The sequence below is a fragment of the Herpailurus yagouaroundi genome, unplaced genomic scaffold, assembly GCF_014898765.1.
Source record: "Herpailurus yagouaroundi ecotype Mexico unplaced genomic scaffold, PumYag 159, whole genome shotgun sequence".
In the NCBI taxonomy this organism is placed as follows: Eukaryota; Metazoa; Chordata; class Mammalia; order Carnivora; family Felidae; genus Herpailurus; species Herpailurus yagouaroundi.
This window is the reverse complement of record NW_024412400.1, coordinates 4,832,206-4,847,088: the sequence shown is the minus strand read 5'-3', so window position 1 is coordinate 4,847,088 and position 14,883 is coordinate 4,832,206. Positions and strand designations below refer to the sequence as shown.

At 45.6% G+C, this 14,883-nt stretch overlaps 1 protein-coding gene and 1 long non-coding RNA gene across 5 annotated transcripts in view; one reads left to right on the top strand and one right to left on the bottom strand.

The window, feature by feature from the left end:
* The window catches only part of LOC121033445 (uncharacterized), a 46,035-nt gene extending 40,138 nt beyond the window's left edge, over positions 1–5,897 (top strand). Inside the window, exons 2-4 of one of the 2 annotated variants that reach the window (XR_005791912.1) lie at positions 2,177–2,254; positions 2,768–2,966; positions 4,803–5,897. This is a non-coding gene — a long non-coding RNA (uncharacterized LOC121033445). Of the gene's footprint in view, positions 1–2,059; positions 2,255–2,767; positions 2,967–4,802 lie in introns of those variants that run through there. The other variant, XR_005791911.1, reaches the window with a different exon arrangement.
* Positions 1–14,883, bottom strand: part of STAC (SH3 and cysteine rich domain) — a 139,003-nt gene that overhangs the window by 2,683 nt on the left and 121,437 nt on the right. For 2 of the 3 annotated variants that reach the window (XM_040479723.1, XM_040479722.1), the window contains exons 9-10: positions 6,158–6,209; positions 5,904–6,041 (exon numbers count right to left, since the gene is read on the bottom strand). In XM_040479723.1, coding sequence (XP_040335657.1) covers positions 5,904–6,041; positions 6,158–6,209 — 190 coding nt within the window. Of the gene's footprint in view, positions 1–3,378; positions 4,336–5,903; positions 6,042–6,157; positions 6,210–14,883 lie in introns of those variants that run through there. The other variant, XM_040479726.1, reaches the window with a different exon arrangement.

Below are 14,883 nucleotides of genomic sequence, written 5' to 3'. Positions count from 1 at the left end.
TTAATTTAACAGAAGATGCGTTGACTGTTTCACGAAGGCCAGAGGTGATCTGTGAGAAAGGAATAGCCCAGGGGCGCCTGGGTGGCGCAGTTGGTTAAGCGTCCGACTACAGCCAGGTCACGATCTCGTGGTCCGTGAGTTCGAGCCCCGCGTCAGGCTCTGGGCTGATGGCTCGGAGCCTGGAGCCTGTTTCCGATTCTGTGTCTCCCTCTCTCTCTGCCCCTCCCCCGTTCATGCTCTGTCTCTCTCTGTCCCAAAAATAAATAAAAACGTTGGAAAAAAAAAAAAAAAAGGAAGGAATAGCCCAGGGGCCATGTTAGATCCTACTAGAGCCTGATGGGGTAAGGTGACCCCCGAAAGGAGGGTGAACCACCTGATTTCCAAAAACTAAGGCCTGTCATTGCCCATGACAGAAACATTGCAGGCAGGAGACCCTAGGGATGGGCAGGGAGTATATGTCTTAAAAGAACCCATTAAAATGCCCCGGGGGCAGGATTTACCATTAAAACCCGTCAAAGACGAGTTTTCTTCCTTCTTGACATATGTCCCAAATTCGACAACCTTTACTATTAGTCTAAGCAATCTGCATCAACATCTGCTTCCTCGTGCAGATTTGTTCTAGATGCTTATTTTAAAAATTGAGTTTATAGTTTGAAATAGTTAAATAAAGAAATCAAACCTGAAAACAATTTACTGGCATACACACACACACAGATGTTATATCATGGTGATGTCTAATAGGGAGAACCCTGGAAAAGGAATCAGAAAACTGAAATTCTGCCCAGAGCTAAGAGCCTTACACCATTACCCCATGCCTGAGAACATACCAAAAATGACCGCAGTTTGGGTCTCTGTTAGCTTTCTGGGTCTGTTTCTGAGTTTTCCGCTATTTACGTTAGCAGTCAATTTCAGTCTCCAGCAAAATCCCACTGTGTGTCTGTACACACTACCTTTAATTTTCCTTCTCTCTCCCGAGATTTCAGCATGGAAGTGAAACATGGTTTGGTAGAGGCAATGGAAGAGTGGTCTGAGGGGGTCTCAAAGAGTAGGGAGGCCTAGAAGCACCAATGCTCATGCTTTGTTGCATGTATGGACTTACTTTGCACCTCCTAATTGGCACCCCTACAGTGATTTGATCTGGGGAGACCTTCCAAAGGACGAGGAGTTCGGTACCCACCATGCCCTCCTTGGACAGTCTTGGGAGCAGACAATGGGTAAACAGAGGAGGAAGCTAAAGGAAGTTGAAAAAAGATGAACAGAAATGGTTGAAAATAGGCTTCAGTGGTTTGTACTCTTCCCAGAAATGAAGGGTCTAGAATTTAAAATTCTGGTGGTACAAATAACATAACTCACCACGCTTGAGAACCTACCTACCATTTTAGGAAGCAGTAACCGGGCTGGAAGCATTGCATTTCGAGGTAGAATGGAAAGATGAGCCCAGAAGATTATGGGTAGAGAAGGGCAGGAGGTGAGGGAGAACCACAGCAACTCCTTTGGTTCGGAGGGCCATGAAGAGGGTACCCAACTTGTCTTGGTTTGCCAGGGACTTTCTCAATCTTTTCACTGGAAGTCCTACATCGCAGGAAATTCATCAGTCCCAGAGACCAAGTGGGGCTGTTGATTATCCCAGCAAATGTTTTCTTGGTCAGGCCACGTGAAAGATACCCCACTTCCTGTATTCATTCATTCATCCATTCATTCGTTCATTCAAGTTTTTATTGAGTGCCTACTATGTAATAGATACCACTCCAGAAACTTGGAAACTGATGAAAAAAGGGCAGATCCCTGCTCTCCTGGAGCTTATTGGGCAGAACTAGGGGACAGATATTTCACTGAGTAATTACACATGTCATGAGCACATTGCTGACTGAATTAATTCCTCACTCATGGGGAAAGGGGTGCTGATGTGAGTATCTATGGCAATCTGATCTGGCCGAGGGGGTAAGAAAGACCTCCCTAAAGAAGAGGCCTTTAAGCAAAGATGGCAAGGTGAAAACGAGGGGGGAAAAGTAGGAGATGAACATATTTCAGTATCAAGGGAGTGTGGCACTTTGGAGGTGGGGAATCTGTGGGAAAAAGTCAGAGAGGCTGGAGGGGCCAAGAACGTGTAGGAACACAAGTACTACTGAGCCCAGCGGATGCCCTTAGCTGACCTTCTGACTTCTCCCATTGACAGGAACTGGGGGACTGGCCAACCACTAAAACCATCGTCGGCAACGATCAATTCAGTTAGGATTCACATGTGCCATGGAAGGTACCAAACAAAGCATTTATACTTTCTTGGGGGTAGTTTTCAAATTTTCTCCACAATAAATGCATTTCAGTTTTGTAATCTAAAAATAATTTACCTATTTGTCTTGAAAGCTTTGACGAAAACACAAAGAATCAATAAAAGTAGTTTTACGGGGATGGCAGAACTTCGGATGAATTTAATGCAATACTGTTATGGTATTTAAAGTTGATTTCATGAGGGTATTTTTTAAATTTCAAAAATGCAGAAAACACACTTTGGCGTTTGCAGCATAAGGATAACTTGATTCTATTTGGAAACAAGAGCTCTGCGAAAAAATAATAGAATTATGAGACAAATTAACCCCAGAGGCAGAAATGTGATGTAATCAGAGATGCATTGCATTATTTTTAGAATCGAATTCCTTCTATTTGAAATTTGACACCTAAAATAATGGGAGGCCACAAAAGTGGAGCCAGAATTTCAAAAAAAATCCTTCTCAATAACAGATTTTTAAAATGTAAATTTTCTTTCAAGTGGCTGACATTTTTCCGAAATTGGTTGCCATGCTGACGACAAAGATCGAAAACGGAAAATCGTGCGGGGCTAACGAGCCCTCGGTGCCTTTTGCTGACCCGTCTGGAACTGGAATCCATTACGCCCACATGCCTTCCGCTTGGCATTGTCACAGCCACGGTGTCCTTTGGTTGTCACAGGACCACTGCAGGACGTCAAGGTGAGGTCATGGAAATGAAGGTCGTGCGCTCACTTCAGCTTCGATCCTGGGGCCCTTGTAAAGGGATTCCCTGCCTTTACCCTGAGCAGTTCTGCTTCACCAGGTCTGGAATGGAGTCCAGGAGTCTGTATTTTCAACCACCTCCCAGGTGATTAGGATTCAGGTGGTGCAAAGACCACACTCCCAGAAACGCCAGGCTGGGCAAAGTTATGGAACTTTTTAAGAGGGATATAGGCAGGGGCACCTGGGTGGCTCAGTTGGTTAAGCGTCTGACTGGGTTTCAGCTCAGGTCATGATCTCATGGTTTGTGAGCTTGAGCCCCAAGTCGGGCACTGCGCTGACATCATAGAGCCTGCGTGACATTCTCTCTCTCTGCCCCTACCCTGCACACACACACACACACACACACACACATGCACTCTCTCTCTCTCTCTCTCTCTCTCAATAAATAAATAAATAAACTTAAATTTTTTTTTTAAAGGATTATGAGCAGATCCAGTTTGTTCCTGGTTCAGGCTGTGTTGTGTCTTCAGCATGTCTAACTGAAGAGGTTGGATTGTTTGTCTCACCCCTACCCATCCTGGAAGATGGTCAGTTCAACCATAAAGAGTCCAGAATGCAGGTGTGAGCCCATTCCCAGAAAACACAATTTGGGGGACGAAGGCCAAGGAGTTGGTAGGAGTCGTTGAGCTGATGTTCTGCTTCTGGGAATTGATCAACTTGAGAAAGTTTTCATTTGCCTTCTGATTTCACGGACTTGTACATTAATAAAACAAAAACAACATTTACTTTCAAGTGGGGAAGCACAAGAATATTCTGAGGAAAAAAATCAAGCGTGCTAGCAAAATTATTTAATAACACTTTGCCAATAAAGATGAAAAGCCTTCTCAAATTTATTTCATTCAAAAGACTTTCCAAGCTTTTGGACCAGGGAGGATATAATTTGGTGAGCTTGGAGAAATTTGAGGCATTGGCATGGAACCCAGAGGGAAAGTAGGTGTTTGCTTTGTGGAGGGGGGGGGGGGTGTGGGATTAGAGACGGGGTCTCAGGTTGACAAGGATGATTCCATTGCCTGGAATGACCCAGCAGGGCACTCATATGAGCAAGAATTTGTTTTCAAGGGGCTCTCTGGTCCTAGGACACCTGCCTTTATGACATTTGCTTTCCTTGGGAGCCAAACTATGCAAATGGTGCTGTCCTGCTCAGAAGTTGGTCTACATGGTCCAGGGCACATGACTCCACGGAAAGTATGGGCTTAGAACGTGCAGATCTATGCTTAAGTTCCATTCTGGCTACTTACCAGGTTTTTGCTCCCTTGAGCAAGGCAAAATCTTCTATGAGCTTTTGTTTGGGATCTCAAGTAAAATGCTGTAGGTATATATACTTTATAAATACATATGTATGACATCATTAAATAATAATAATAATCATGATACTTATAATAACTATCATTGTGACAATGTCTAGGACTGTGTTAATTTATTCTTTCCTTCTCTCTCAACTGGGGGCTGGAGCTAAATATTTTTCTTTTAAATAGCCATAAAGAAAAGGTAAATCATTATTTCTTGAGGGTGTATTTGTTAGTTTGAAAATGATCAAGTATTTCAATCTATGTGTGGCATATAAAATTGCTGATCAAATTAGGAAAACCAATTTTTAAAAATTATAAATCAGATATAATTACGAAGTAATGACTGATTTTTTTTTTTATGGGAGTTAGAAACTATCTTTTCAGGCAATTCCAAAAATGACATTCAAGATGTGTTTTGGGCAATTATTGAACAGGGATAGTATTAAAGCCATTAACGTGTTTTTCTTTTTGTACTTCTTTGTAGAGTGGGCCTCATCTTTTCCAACCAGAGGTTTAATTGCCTCAGGAGATATTAGAATTACCATACCAACAATGGAGACAAAAGAGAGGCAAGGTTTTGATTTCCAAAATTGGAAATTAGAGTCAATTGTGAGACTCTATTAGGAAATAGAAGAAATTTCTATGGTCTGATTTTTTCGGATCATCTCCAAATACACCAAGAGCAAACTTGGAGGTCTTAGCATATTATTTTGCTCTGTAGCAAGGATACAGGATATGACATGAAGGAAGTTGGAGTCAGAGAAGAAGGGGCGGTAGGAAGCCCCCTCTCTCGGCTGGAAGAAGGCCAAGAAAGGCAGAGTTAGGACCAAGAGCTGAGCCGTGTGTGTCTTCTCCCTTTGTGTCTGTCAACATTCCAGAAGTGAGATGGGAGAGGAAGAAGCAAGGAGCCTGAAGACATATAGGTACAAGGCCTTACTTCTCAGGAAATCAACGGTATCACAGTGAACTCCAAGTTCAACATGGCACAAGATGGCACCAGACACCTCTAGATTAGATGTAGGGAGCTATTCGGGCACTGGTGTGAGCTAGTCCCTGGTTACCTACGTCCTGACTGTTTTATGCAGCCATGTGAAGGTGTCTTGCATTCCAGTGAAAAGGCAGGAGCTTGGAGTCTGGACAAGTAGACATTACTGAGAAGGGTCTTTGTGACTGGAGGCAAATGCAATGAACTGTGGAACGCGTCAGCGGGGAACAGCAATGTATTCCCAAGAGACTGCGAACCATGCATTGGTGGAGACCAGCAAAAAACCCAAACTGGACTGGAGCAGGGGTCCACCTCAGAGACGAGTGGTCCTCAGAGGAAAGCACCAGGACCAGAGTCCTTAGTCTGCTGCTACGATGTTATGTGTATTTCCTTTTGTGAACAGACCCCACCAGCTAAACTTGCGAACATTCTGGTTTTGCGGGTTTAGACCCTACACACTACACAATTATCACGGGCGTGTCTGTACCGTTCCTCAAAGTGAATACTTTGAATATGACTGCATTCATTTAGATATATGTTTGTTAGTGACCGTGACTCTGTTTTAGTCCTACCCGCTGTGTGCGTGCATGCTGTACTCACCTGATTCTCTTTCAGTGTCATCTGCCCCTGTTCCTTACACCCAAGGAAGGTCCTAACACATCTAAAAATCTTCTCATTTTGTTGTACTCTCTGAACAAAGTTGGCCGGAAAGAAGCCAATCCTGTCTTGAATTTTTCCCTGAAAGGAAAAAGGAGGCATGCATCCGCAATTGTAACATCTGTCGTAATGATGGTTACCAGATAGTTACCAAATAAATCAATTTCTCTTTCTTTTAAAGAAAGAGAAATACTTACTTTCCACCAATCTTCATTGGTGTCTTCTAGAAGAGTAATCATGTCTCCTGGCCTATAATGAAGACAGAATGAGTTGAGGGAGGAAGGAGAGGGGGGACCAAAAGAAAAAAAAAAGATGATTACTTTAGAGTCAAAAGCAATAGTTTTGTGTTTATACAAATAATCCTAAAATAAACAGAAGTGAAATAATAATGACATTTGACCAGTTCTTTCCACCCATAAAAATAGTTTTGTTATATATTCAAAGTAAGTGTTATTTCTGCGCTGTATTTAAAATTTTTTTAATGTTTTATTTATTTTTTGAGAGACAGAGAGAGATAGAGCATGAGTGGAGGAGGGGCAGAGAGAGAGGAAGACACAGAATCTGAAGCAGGCTCCAGGCTCCAGGCTGTCAGCACAAGGCCCGATGCGGGGCTCGAACCCACAAACTGCACTGCACGATCATGACCTGAGCTGAAGTCGGGTGCTTATCCGACTGAGCCACCCAGGTGCCCTCTCTGTGCCATATTAAAAAAAAATATAGTAGCTCTATTTTTACATACAGATAAGGGTTCTTTATTATTTTAGAAAAATTTCCTATTCATATTTGCCACTTTCTGTTATGGATGTGACATTATAATGATCTTTCTGAGGCTATTACTATGTTTTTAAAACGATGTTTCTTTCCTTTGTTAAATTCTTTGTTTCCTCTAGAATTGGTTGGCCTCGTCTTTATTTTACGGCTTCTCCTTCGTGTCGAGATTTTCTCCAACATCGTGTCCCTTGGCTGTTCCTTTACGTTAATGGCTGACGACAGAGGCAGACGGGTGTGGACCGCTGGGTGAGCTTCTCTACTACTACTGCCTCTGTGTCTGCACTGGGTCTCTCTCCCAAGTGCAAGACCTAATTCCAGGCTCTGTTTAAGCAAGCAGAGTGCATCCACTGGGGTGTCTCATTTTTGGACGCTCGAAAATGGAGGAGGCAAGCGGTCTGGGGCCTCCTACCACTACCCCCATGGCTAAAATAGGAGGACTCTCTTAACCCTGTTGAGGGAGACGTCAGTTTATTTGCCCGTTAAGTACAGCCGCCTTTTCCTTCCCTCCTCCTGCTCTCTAGAAAGTCTGGAGCCTAGAGTTCATCTAAACACAGCTCCTTTTCTCCTTTCTGTGAGACTTCTGTGCTCACACAGGAGCCCTCCCTAGGCCTGGGTTCTCTTTCTTTTGAGTACAGGTACTCCTCGATTTTGGCATCAAATGCTAGTCGTCATAAGCAGTGACGGGGTGTCGTGCACACGGCTGGGGGTCCGTATCAGTTACATACTGCCGTGACAACGCTGTGTAACATACTGCCACAAAACCTCAGTGGCTCCCTCGCGTGCCCGGGTGGCGGCAGGCTGTTGGCTAGGTTGACCGGGGGAGACGTCGCCCTATTTCCGGTTTGTCACACCCCACGAGGCCAATCTGGACTTTCGTGACAGTGCCAGAATATCAAGAGCGGCAGATGGAAACATGCAGAAACACATTAAGGGCCTCTCGGGCCGGGCTTGGAACTGACATACGGTTACTCCTGCCTCACTTTATTGGGGAAAGTACGTCGTAAGGCCAGTCCAGATTCAAGGGATGGCAGACAGATGCACCTTCTGTGGTGACGGAAACCGTGAAGCGTCACGGCCAAGGGCACGAGTACAGGAATTGGGGTCATGAATGCGATCAAGTCACTGGACACAGACAGCCTCGTGTTCTTCGGTGAATCTGCTGTGAGTTCAGCGTCTCCTTGGAAGTGTCCCTACATCTAAAGTCATTCTTTCCTGAGCACTGTGGTCTCCAGGCATCTTCTCTCTTCTCACTTCTATGTGCTGCATTTTGCCAGGAAAGTCTCCAAATCTGGGGGTCTCTGATAGTATTATTTCTTGTTTTCTAGTACCATTATGGATGTATTCTTAATATATATATATGCACATGTATATGTATATATATGTACATGTATATATATACATGTATATACACATATATATTCTGACATTTCAAGCAATATATATATGCATATATATGCATATATATGCATATGTATATATATATGTACATGTATATATATGTATACATATATACATATATATGCATATTTATATGCATATGTATATGTATATATGTACATGTATATATATATACGTATATATGTGTGTATATACATATATATATTCTGACATTTCAAGCAATATATATCATATAAATATGTATATATATGCATATATATGCATATGTATATGTATATATATGTACATGTATATATACGTATATATATGTGTATATACATATATATATATTCTGCCATTTCAAGGGTTTGGAGCAGGAGGGGAAGCAGGGCCGTGTGCTCGTCTTGCCATTCCGATTCAACCTCCTCTGCTGTCATTTTCAATTCTCGGTTAATATCTGTCTTTAATGTCTGCAGAGGGGATTCCTACAGCCCTTGTTGCACCTGAAGCGTCAGACACAGAGGCGTTTTGGAATTTCACGAGTCACAGATTCGTGCTGATGCCACGGAAAGCGACGTGGTTGAAAATCACTCTTTTCCCAGGTGAGGGATTTAATTAAGCAGCGAGGACGGAAGTTGATGTAGAACAATCTTTCCAGCTCCAGCAGATTTTACTCAACCTAAGAACCTAGGGAACCACACGTTAATATCAACTGCAGTGACGTTGCTGATGGTCTGGGAGAAAGTGCTAAGGAGGGGATAATGCTGGAGACTGGGGGGGAGGCATTGCAGTTGATACAGTTTTGATGCAGCTTTACAGCCTGGAGAGGGACACGCTCTTTCCCATGCCCAGAGGTGGGCAGTCCCTGAGCGCAGGACCCGTGTTAACGAACCCACATACTAGGATGAGGCACTCGCTGGAATCCAAGCCATAATTTCATGAGCAATACCAGACACACTCTCGAGAGTGATGTGGATTCTGTCTCATCCTATAAAAGCACCGTCAGGATCAGAAAACTGCCTGGTGAGGGAGAAGGGGCACACTCAACTCTTCATTCCTTTTTTGTTGTCCTTGTTGTTTACCCACCCATTCCACGAATATTCCAGAAGGCCGACTCTGAAAGAGCCGTTTTACTAGGCACAGGGCGCGGAGGAAACCGGGGGACCCCGGCTGCTGGCCTCACCTAAGCTGCCCCTCCAGCTTGGGTCTGCTGTCCCCCTGAATCCCAGCTGCAAGCCCGGTGGCCCTGGGGCCAGCCCTCCGCTGTTAACCGTGACTTCTCTGCTCAGCCCGTTCTCGATTCACTTCTCTCCTCCTTCCCCCACCACGGTGGCGGTGCGTGATGTCCGGCCACCAGGGGGCTCAGTCCAAACATTCTGCCCACTCGCTGCACATAGGGAGGGCGCTTCCAGGGTTCCTGGAGGAATGGAGGCCTGGCGCCCCAAGTCCCCCTCTCCCCCGCTTGCTCTCGGGATGGACACTGCCCGTGCGCGACCCTCCGGCCGGCTTCACGCTGCCGTGGCCGAGCAGGCCCGGAGATTTTCTACTTTAACTCTCTTTATTTCCAAATTCTTGAGGATGAATTTGTCAGGCCCCCAAATATTTAAAACAAAACAAAGCAAAAAACTCCCTTTGTTTAATTCAATCAGAGCTTCCTGAATTCAGGTCAGCGTTGCGCTGCACCGTAATCGGGAATTACACGCGTGCAAAATACAATGTGATTCATAAACAACAAAGGCATCAGCTTCCTCTTTGGTGCAGACTGATCAGAGCACCGCAACTGGTCTTTTCTTTTTGTCTGCTCAGTAAAACTGGGCTTGGACCCAGAGGAAGGCCTTTGGGTTGTTGTTTGGAAAGTCTTTTCAAGTGTCTTTTTTTTTTTTTTTTTTTTGAGGTGGGGAGAGGCAGAGGGAGAGAGAATCCTTTGTTTTCTTTTTAAGTTCACCTGTTTATTTTTGAGAGAGAGCATGAGCAGGGGAGGGGCAGAGAGAGAGGGGGAGACAGAGAATCCCAAGCAGGCTCCACGCTGTCAGCTCAGAGCCCGATTCAGGGCTTGATCGCAAGAACGTGGAGATCGTGACCTGAGCCGAAATTCAGGGTCGGATGCTTAACTGACTGAGCCACCCAGGTGCCCCTGGAAAGTCTTGACACGATGAAGGAACCGTGGGCTACCAACAAGAGTAGGAACAGAGTCATAGCAGCTAACTGTAGAACTATGACTCAGCGGAGAGGGGACAGCGTTGACCTGCGAGTGTGTGCGTCTGCGTCTGTGCATGGGAACTGCATGGGTGCCGCCTGTTCATTTTCAGCCACGCTCTGCCTCCCAGGAAGCCTTCTCTTCCACGACCAGGTAACTGGTTGCAGGACTTAGAGGGCCCAGTGTCACAGGGTGTGGACGAGGTCAGCTGAGCTCAGTCAGCTTCAGGGACATCTTCTGCAAGGTGGTAGGGACACGGCTTGGTCTTCTAGGGGTGGGCTTCTGGAGGGTGGAGGGGGAGTTGTCCTGAGGCGCCCCCTGCCACGTCTCTCCATTTCCCGCGTGGAGCTCAGATTCCTAGCAGTGCAGACACAGACACCCTCCTGATGAGGACACCCCATTTGGGAAGCCCCTTCTCCACAGTCTCAGACAACCTGAGATCTCAGACTGGCCCTCCATTAGGGCCCTCTTTGTTTTCACAGTGCTCTGGATATACCGAGTATTTTGGAATGCGAAGGACATTGGTCTTCCTTTACCCCTCTAGCTCTGCCAACTGAGCCAAAGGAAATTATAGGACATCCCAGTAGTTTTTGAATGCCTGCGACACGGTAGGTTTGGGGCGTGTGTTGAGTGGACAAAATGAAAAGATTTTGCTAAGCACTGGTTTCCTCATCTTAATATTCTATCTCTTAAAATAATAGTACGTACCTCATCAATATTTTTGAGGATTAGGTGAGGTCATCCTTGTACGGCACGTTTAGCCAAGCCCACAACAGATGGTAGCTGGTATTGTTGTTAAGGCATAGTTACTGCCCTCGAGATGCTGATCCTCTTTTTTTTTTTTTAACAGTAAAGAAATTTTAGGGGAGCCTGGGTGGCTTGGTTGGTTAAGTGTCTGACTCTTGATTTTGGCTCAGCTCATGATCTTACGGTTTGCGGGTTCAAGCCCTGCACTGGGCTCCGTGGGGACAGCGCAGAGCCTGCTTGGGATTCTCTCCCCTCTCTCTCTGCCTCTCCCCCATTTGCTCCCTCTACCCCTCTCTCAGAATAAATGAATAAACTTAAAAAAGAGCCAAGAGATTTTACTCTAGGAAGATGCTGGTACTCTTAAGGGGGGAAAGAAAGACATAAGGTGGTAATTTACAACAAAGCGTCGTCACCGGACAAGAAGAAATACGCTGGGGCAGGGGAGGGGGACAGACAAGTGCGGAAATGACCCCAAGCAAAAACCCCGATACAGAAGTTTCATTGAGACTCAGCGACCTCAGTTATATTTATATAGCTACACACTACACGTCACAAATAAAGAATGAACTATACTTACTTCACAAAGCTGCTGTGCGGATTCATCGCTAAGGCATATGCGCTGCTCTTTAGTGCCGACCGACACACGATAAGGGCTTACACATTCTAATTTCTTCCTAAAAGTGTAACTTTTTCACTTGGAAATTTGAAGATCTAATGATTACTACCTCTTACATGAGAGCTCCCTTCGGTTTCTGGAAGGGACCGTTGGTTCATGAAATCATCTTTGGCCTCTTACGTGGTTTCAGTGTGATTCAGAGCTTTGAAAAAGCTTTTCTCTTTCTTTACATCCCTCCATCCCTCTTGCTCTCTGCCCCGCGTAGTGACCAGAAACGTGGCAAGGGCTGGGGGCTAGAGCTCGTATTGCGGTGCCCAGGGGCCGATGGCGATGGAGGTGTGGGAATAGTGCGGGAGGACAGTCAACCAGTCTGGCGAGGGATGGCGGGTTCAGTGAATGAAGCAGGCGTGGCCCGCTCAATCTGCACACAAGGAAGAAGGTTCACAGAGACTTCACCAGCTACAGTGGATCTGCCTCCACTACTAATGCCACTAAATCAAGCTGCCGCTCCCACCCACCCACGCCTTGTGGAAATTCACCAGAAGTGCCCATTTTACTCGGCAAGTATTTTGAGATATCTTTAGCCTTTCTCACCCTTTTCCATTCGTTAGGGAGAAAAAAAAAAAATCAACCGATGAAACAAAACAACCGAACCAACCGAACAAAAACAAACAACTGAGCACAAACCCAATCAATCTTACAGCCATCGGAGTCACTCAGCCAAAAGAGATGTCCTGGAAAAACCAGGTCAGAGGAACATAAGAAGGATCCAGACTGCTCCCTTAACTTCAGATCTACAGCCTAATTTTTCACCAGACCCGCTTCTCAATTTCCACCATCCTGCTCCAGAGCTTACAGGCTGTGCCCACGGAGCAGGTGACCAGAAACTCCCGAATCCTGAAGTTTGATTCTGTCTTAATCGTGGCGTCCGTGAGACTGCCTGCGCTTCCCCCGGTGCCGAGACCAGCTCAGAGAAAAGACATTCGGCGCAAGGGCCATTTGGATGGGATTTGGTAAATGTTCCTGAACTGTCACGGATCACGCTCTCCGGAACCTAATTGAAAGAGGCATCTCAGTGAGAGGGAGGCCGCAAAGCACATTAGTGGCATTCAAGAGGGTCTGGGTTTCCTGACACAGTGCGGCATCGGAACATAATATGCATCAGAGACTTTCCTCAAATAGCCTTAATTGCATTTTGATGTCCTGGTGACCGTGAAGATTATTTTTAAATCAAATTGGTGCATTAGAATTACATTTAGTTTTAATTAGGTTGATGCATTTGCCAAGCAGTAATGTGCTTAGAGAATGGAATCGAGACACCGAGGGAGTCTTATTCTCTCTTACTCTGTCTCCAGGGCTCTCTTTTTCTTATTTTATGGAGGAGTTATAAAGCCTTACAGAGTGAAGGACATAGCCACACAAGTTGTAGGCCAGAACCCAAACGCAGTCCCGAGTCCTGAACACCATCGAGGGTCAGGGAACTTGCCTTGTGGCCTTGGGTGCGCCGCTGGCTCACCGCGCATCTTTGGATGTCACAGCCGTTCTCAAGTCGCACAGATAACTCGGAATCCAGGGGAACACTTAACCATTCAGATTTCCGAGTGGGATCTGACCCCCTAGGCTGGGGGGAAGCCTAGGAATCTCTATTTTGATAATATTCTCCAGGAGGTTCTTAGGGCTTGTAACAAGTGGTTTGGCAATCCTAACCATAGTTTCCTCCCCTGTAGAATACTAATCGCTGGGGTAACCTCACAGATTTGCGAAAAGAACCCAAGGGGATGTCGGGGAAAGTGGGGAAAATCAGGAAGACTTTGAAATAGGCAGAAATAGTAGTGATCTGGGTGTTTAGCGCCCCTTTCCCCCAGCCAACTCCTTGTCATGTGAGCTGTTTTACCTTTTCAGGAAAACTGGTGGTACTGAAAATGCCTCTTGTCCCTAGAAATGCATGTGAATTTTGTCTGGTGGAAAACACCCAGTAGTTACCTGTAAGTACTGACCAGTTCAGCATGCATTTGTAAATTCACGTCAGCACTCCCGATTTTGTGGGATGTTTGTGGGATTTTGTGGGATGTTTGAGCTCTCCTTCATACCGCCTGGGACATTATACTGGTTCTCTCGTTAATTAATGAGTCAAATAAAATTTTTGATATGTGTTCATTTTATATTTCTATAGAGTCATAATTTTACTTTAAATTAAAAAAGTTTTTTTTAATGTTTATTTTTGAGAGAGAGAAAGAGCAAAAGCAGGGGAGGGGCAGAGAAAGAGGGAGATACAGAATCGGAAGCAGGCTCCGAGCTGTCAGCTCAGAGCCCGACGTGGGGCTCAAACTCACGAACCCCATGAGACCATGACCTAAGCTGAAGCTGGATGCCCAACCGACTGAGCCACCCGGGCACTTTACCTTAATTTAAAAAAAAAAGTTTATTTACTTATTTTGAGAGACAGAGAGAGAGAGAGAGAGAGAGAGAGAGAATTCCAAGAAGCCTCTGCATTGTCCGTGTGGAGCCCCACGCGGGACTCCAACCTATGAATGAACCGAAGATCATGATCTGAGCTGAAACCAAGAGCTGGACGCTTAACCAACTGAGCCACCAGGTGCCCCAATTTTATCTTAATTTAAAAAAAAAGGTCAGTGAACGGGAGTGATTTTTCATAACGCACTCTATAGATCACAAGCTTCCTGGTCCTAAAAGCAAGACGTAACAATCCTAAGAAACTCGTAAGAAGTGGTAAGAGTGGCCCACACTGGCTAAACTAATACATCGTCTCAATCTGCTGATGAGAACAAGTTGTCAACCTTACCACAGAGGGAACCCACACGGTGGTCAATGCAGGATGGAGAGTTTGGGGTGGGAACAAGGCCAGTGGGCTGCGAGTCGGCCTCCCTGGGTCTCGGCTTGAGTCTCTGCTTTCTTCCGGTCAGTCTTTGGCCCTGGCTTTCCCAACTTACCCCCCAAAAAGTAAGGAACTGATGAGGGAGCGTGAGGCAGGCTAAGGGGCAAAACTCAGGCTGGCACGCCCCTCCCCCTCCAGGGGGAATATGGGTGATCTTCCTCAGACACTCCTGGCTACCCAAGAACAAAGGAAAGGGGTTCAAGTGCCTGCCCTGGTGAGGTGGGAAATGGAGGGAAAAGGAAAGTTAAATTCCCTTCCTGCCTACAGCCCACTGACAAGTCCTTGAAACTGGCACAGCCCATTGACAAGTCCTTGAAAC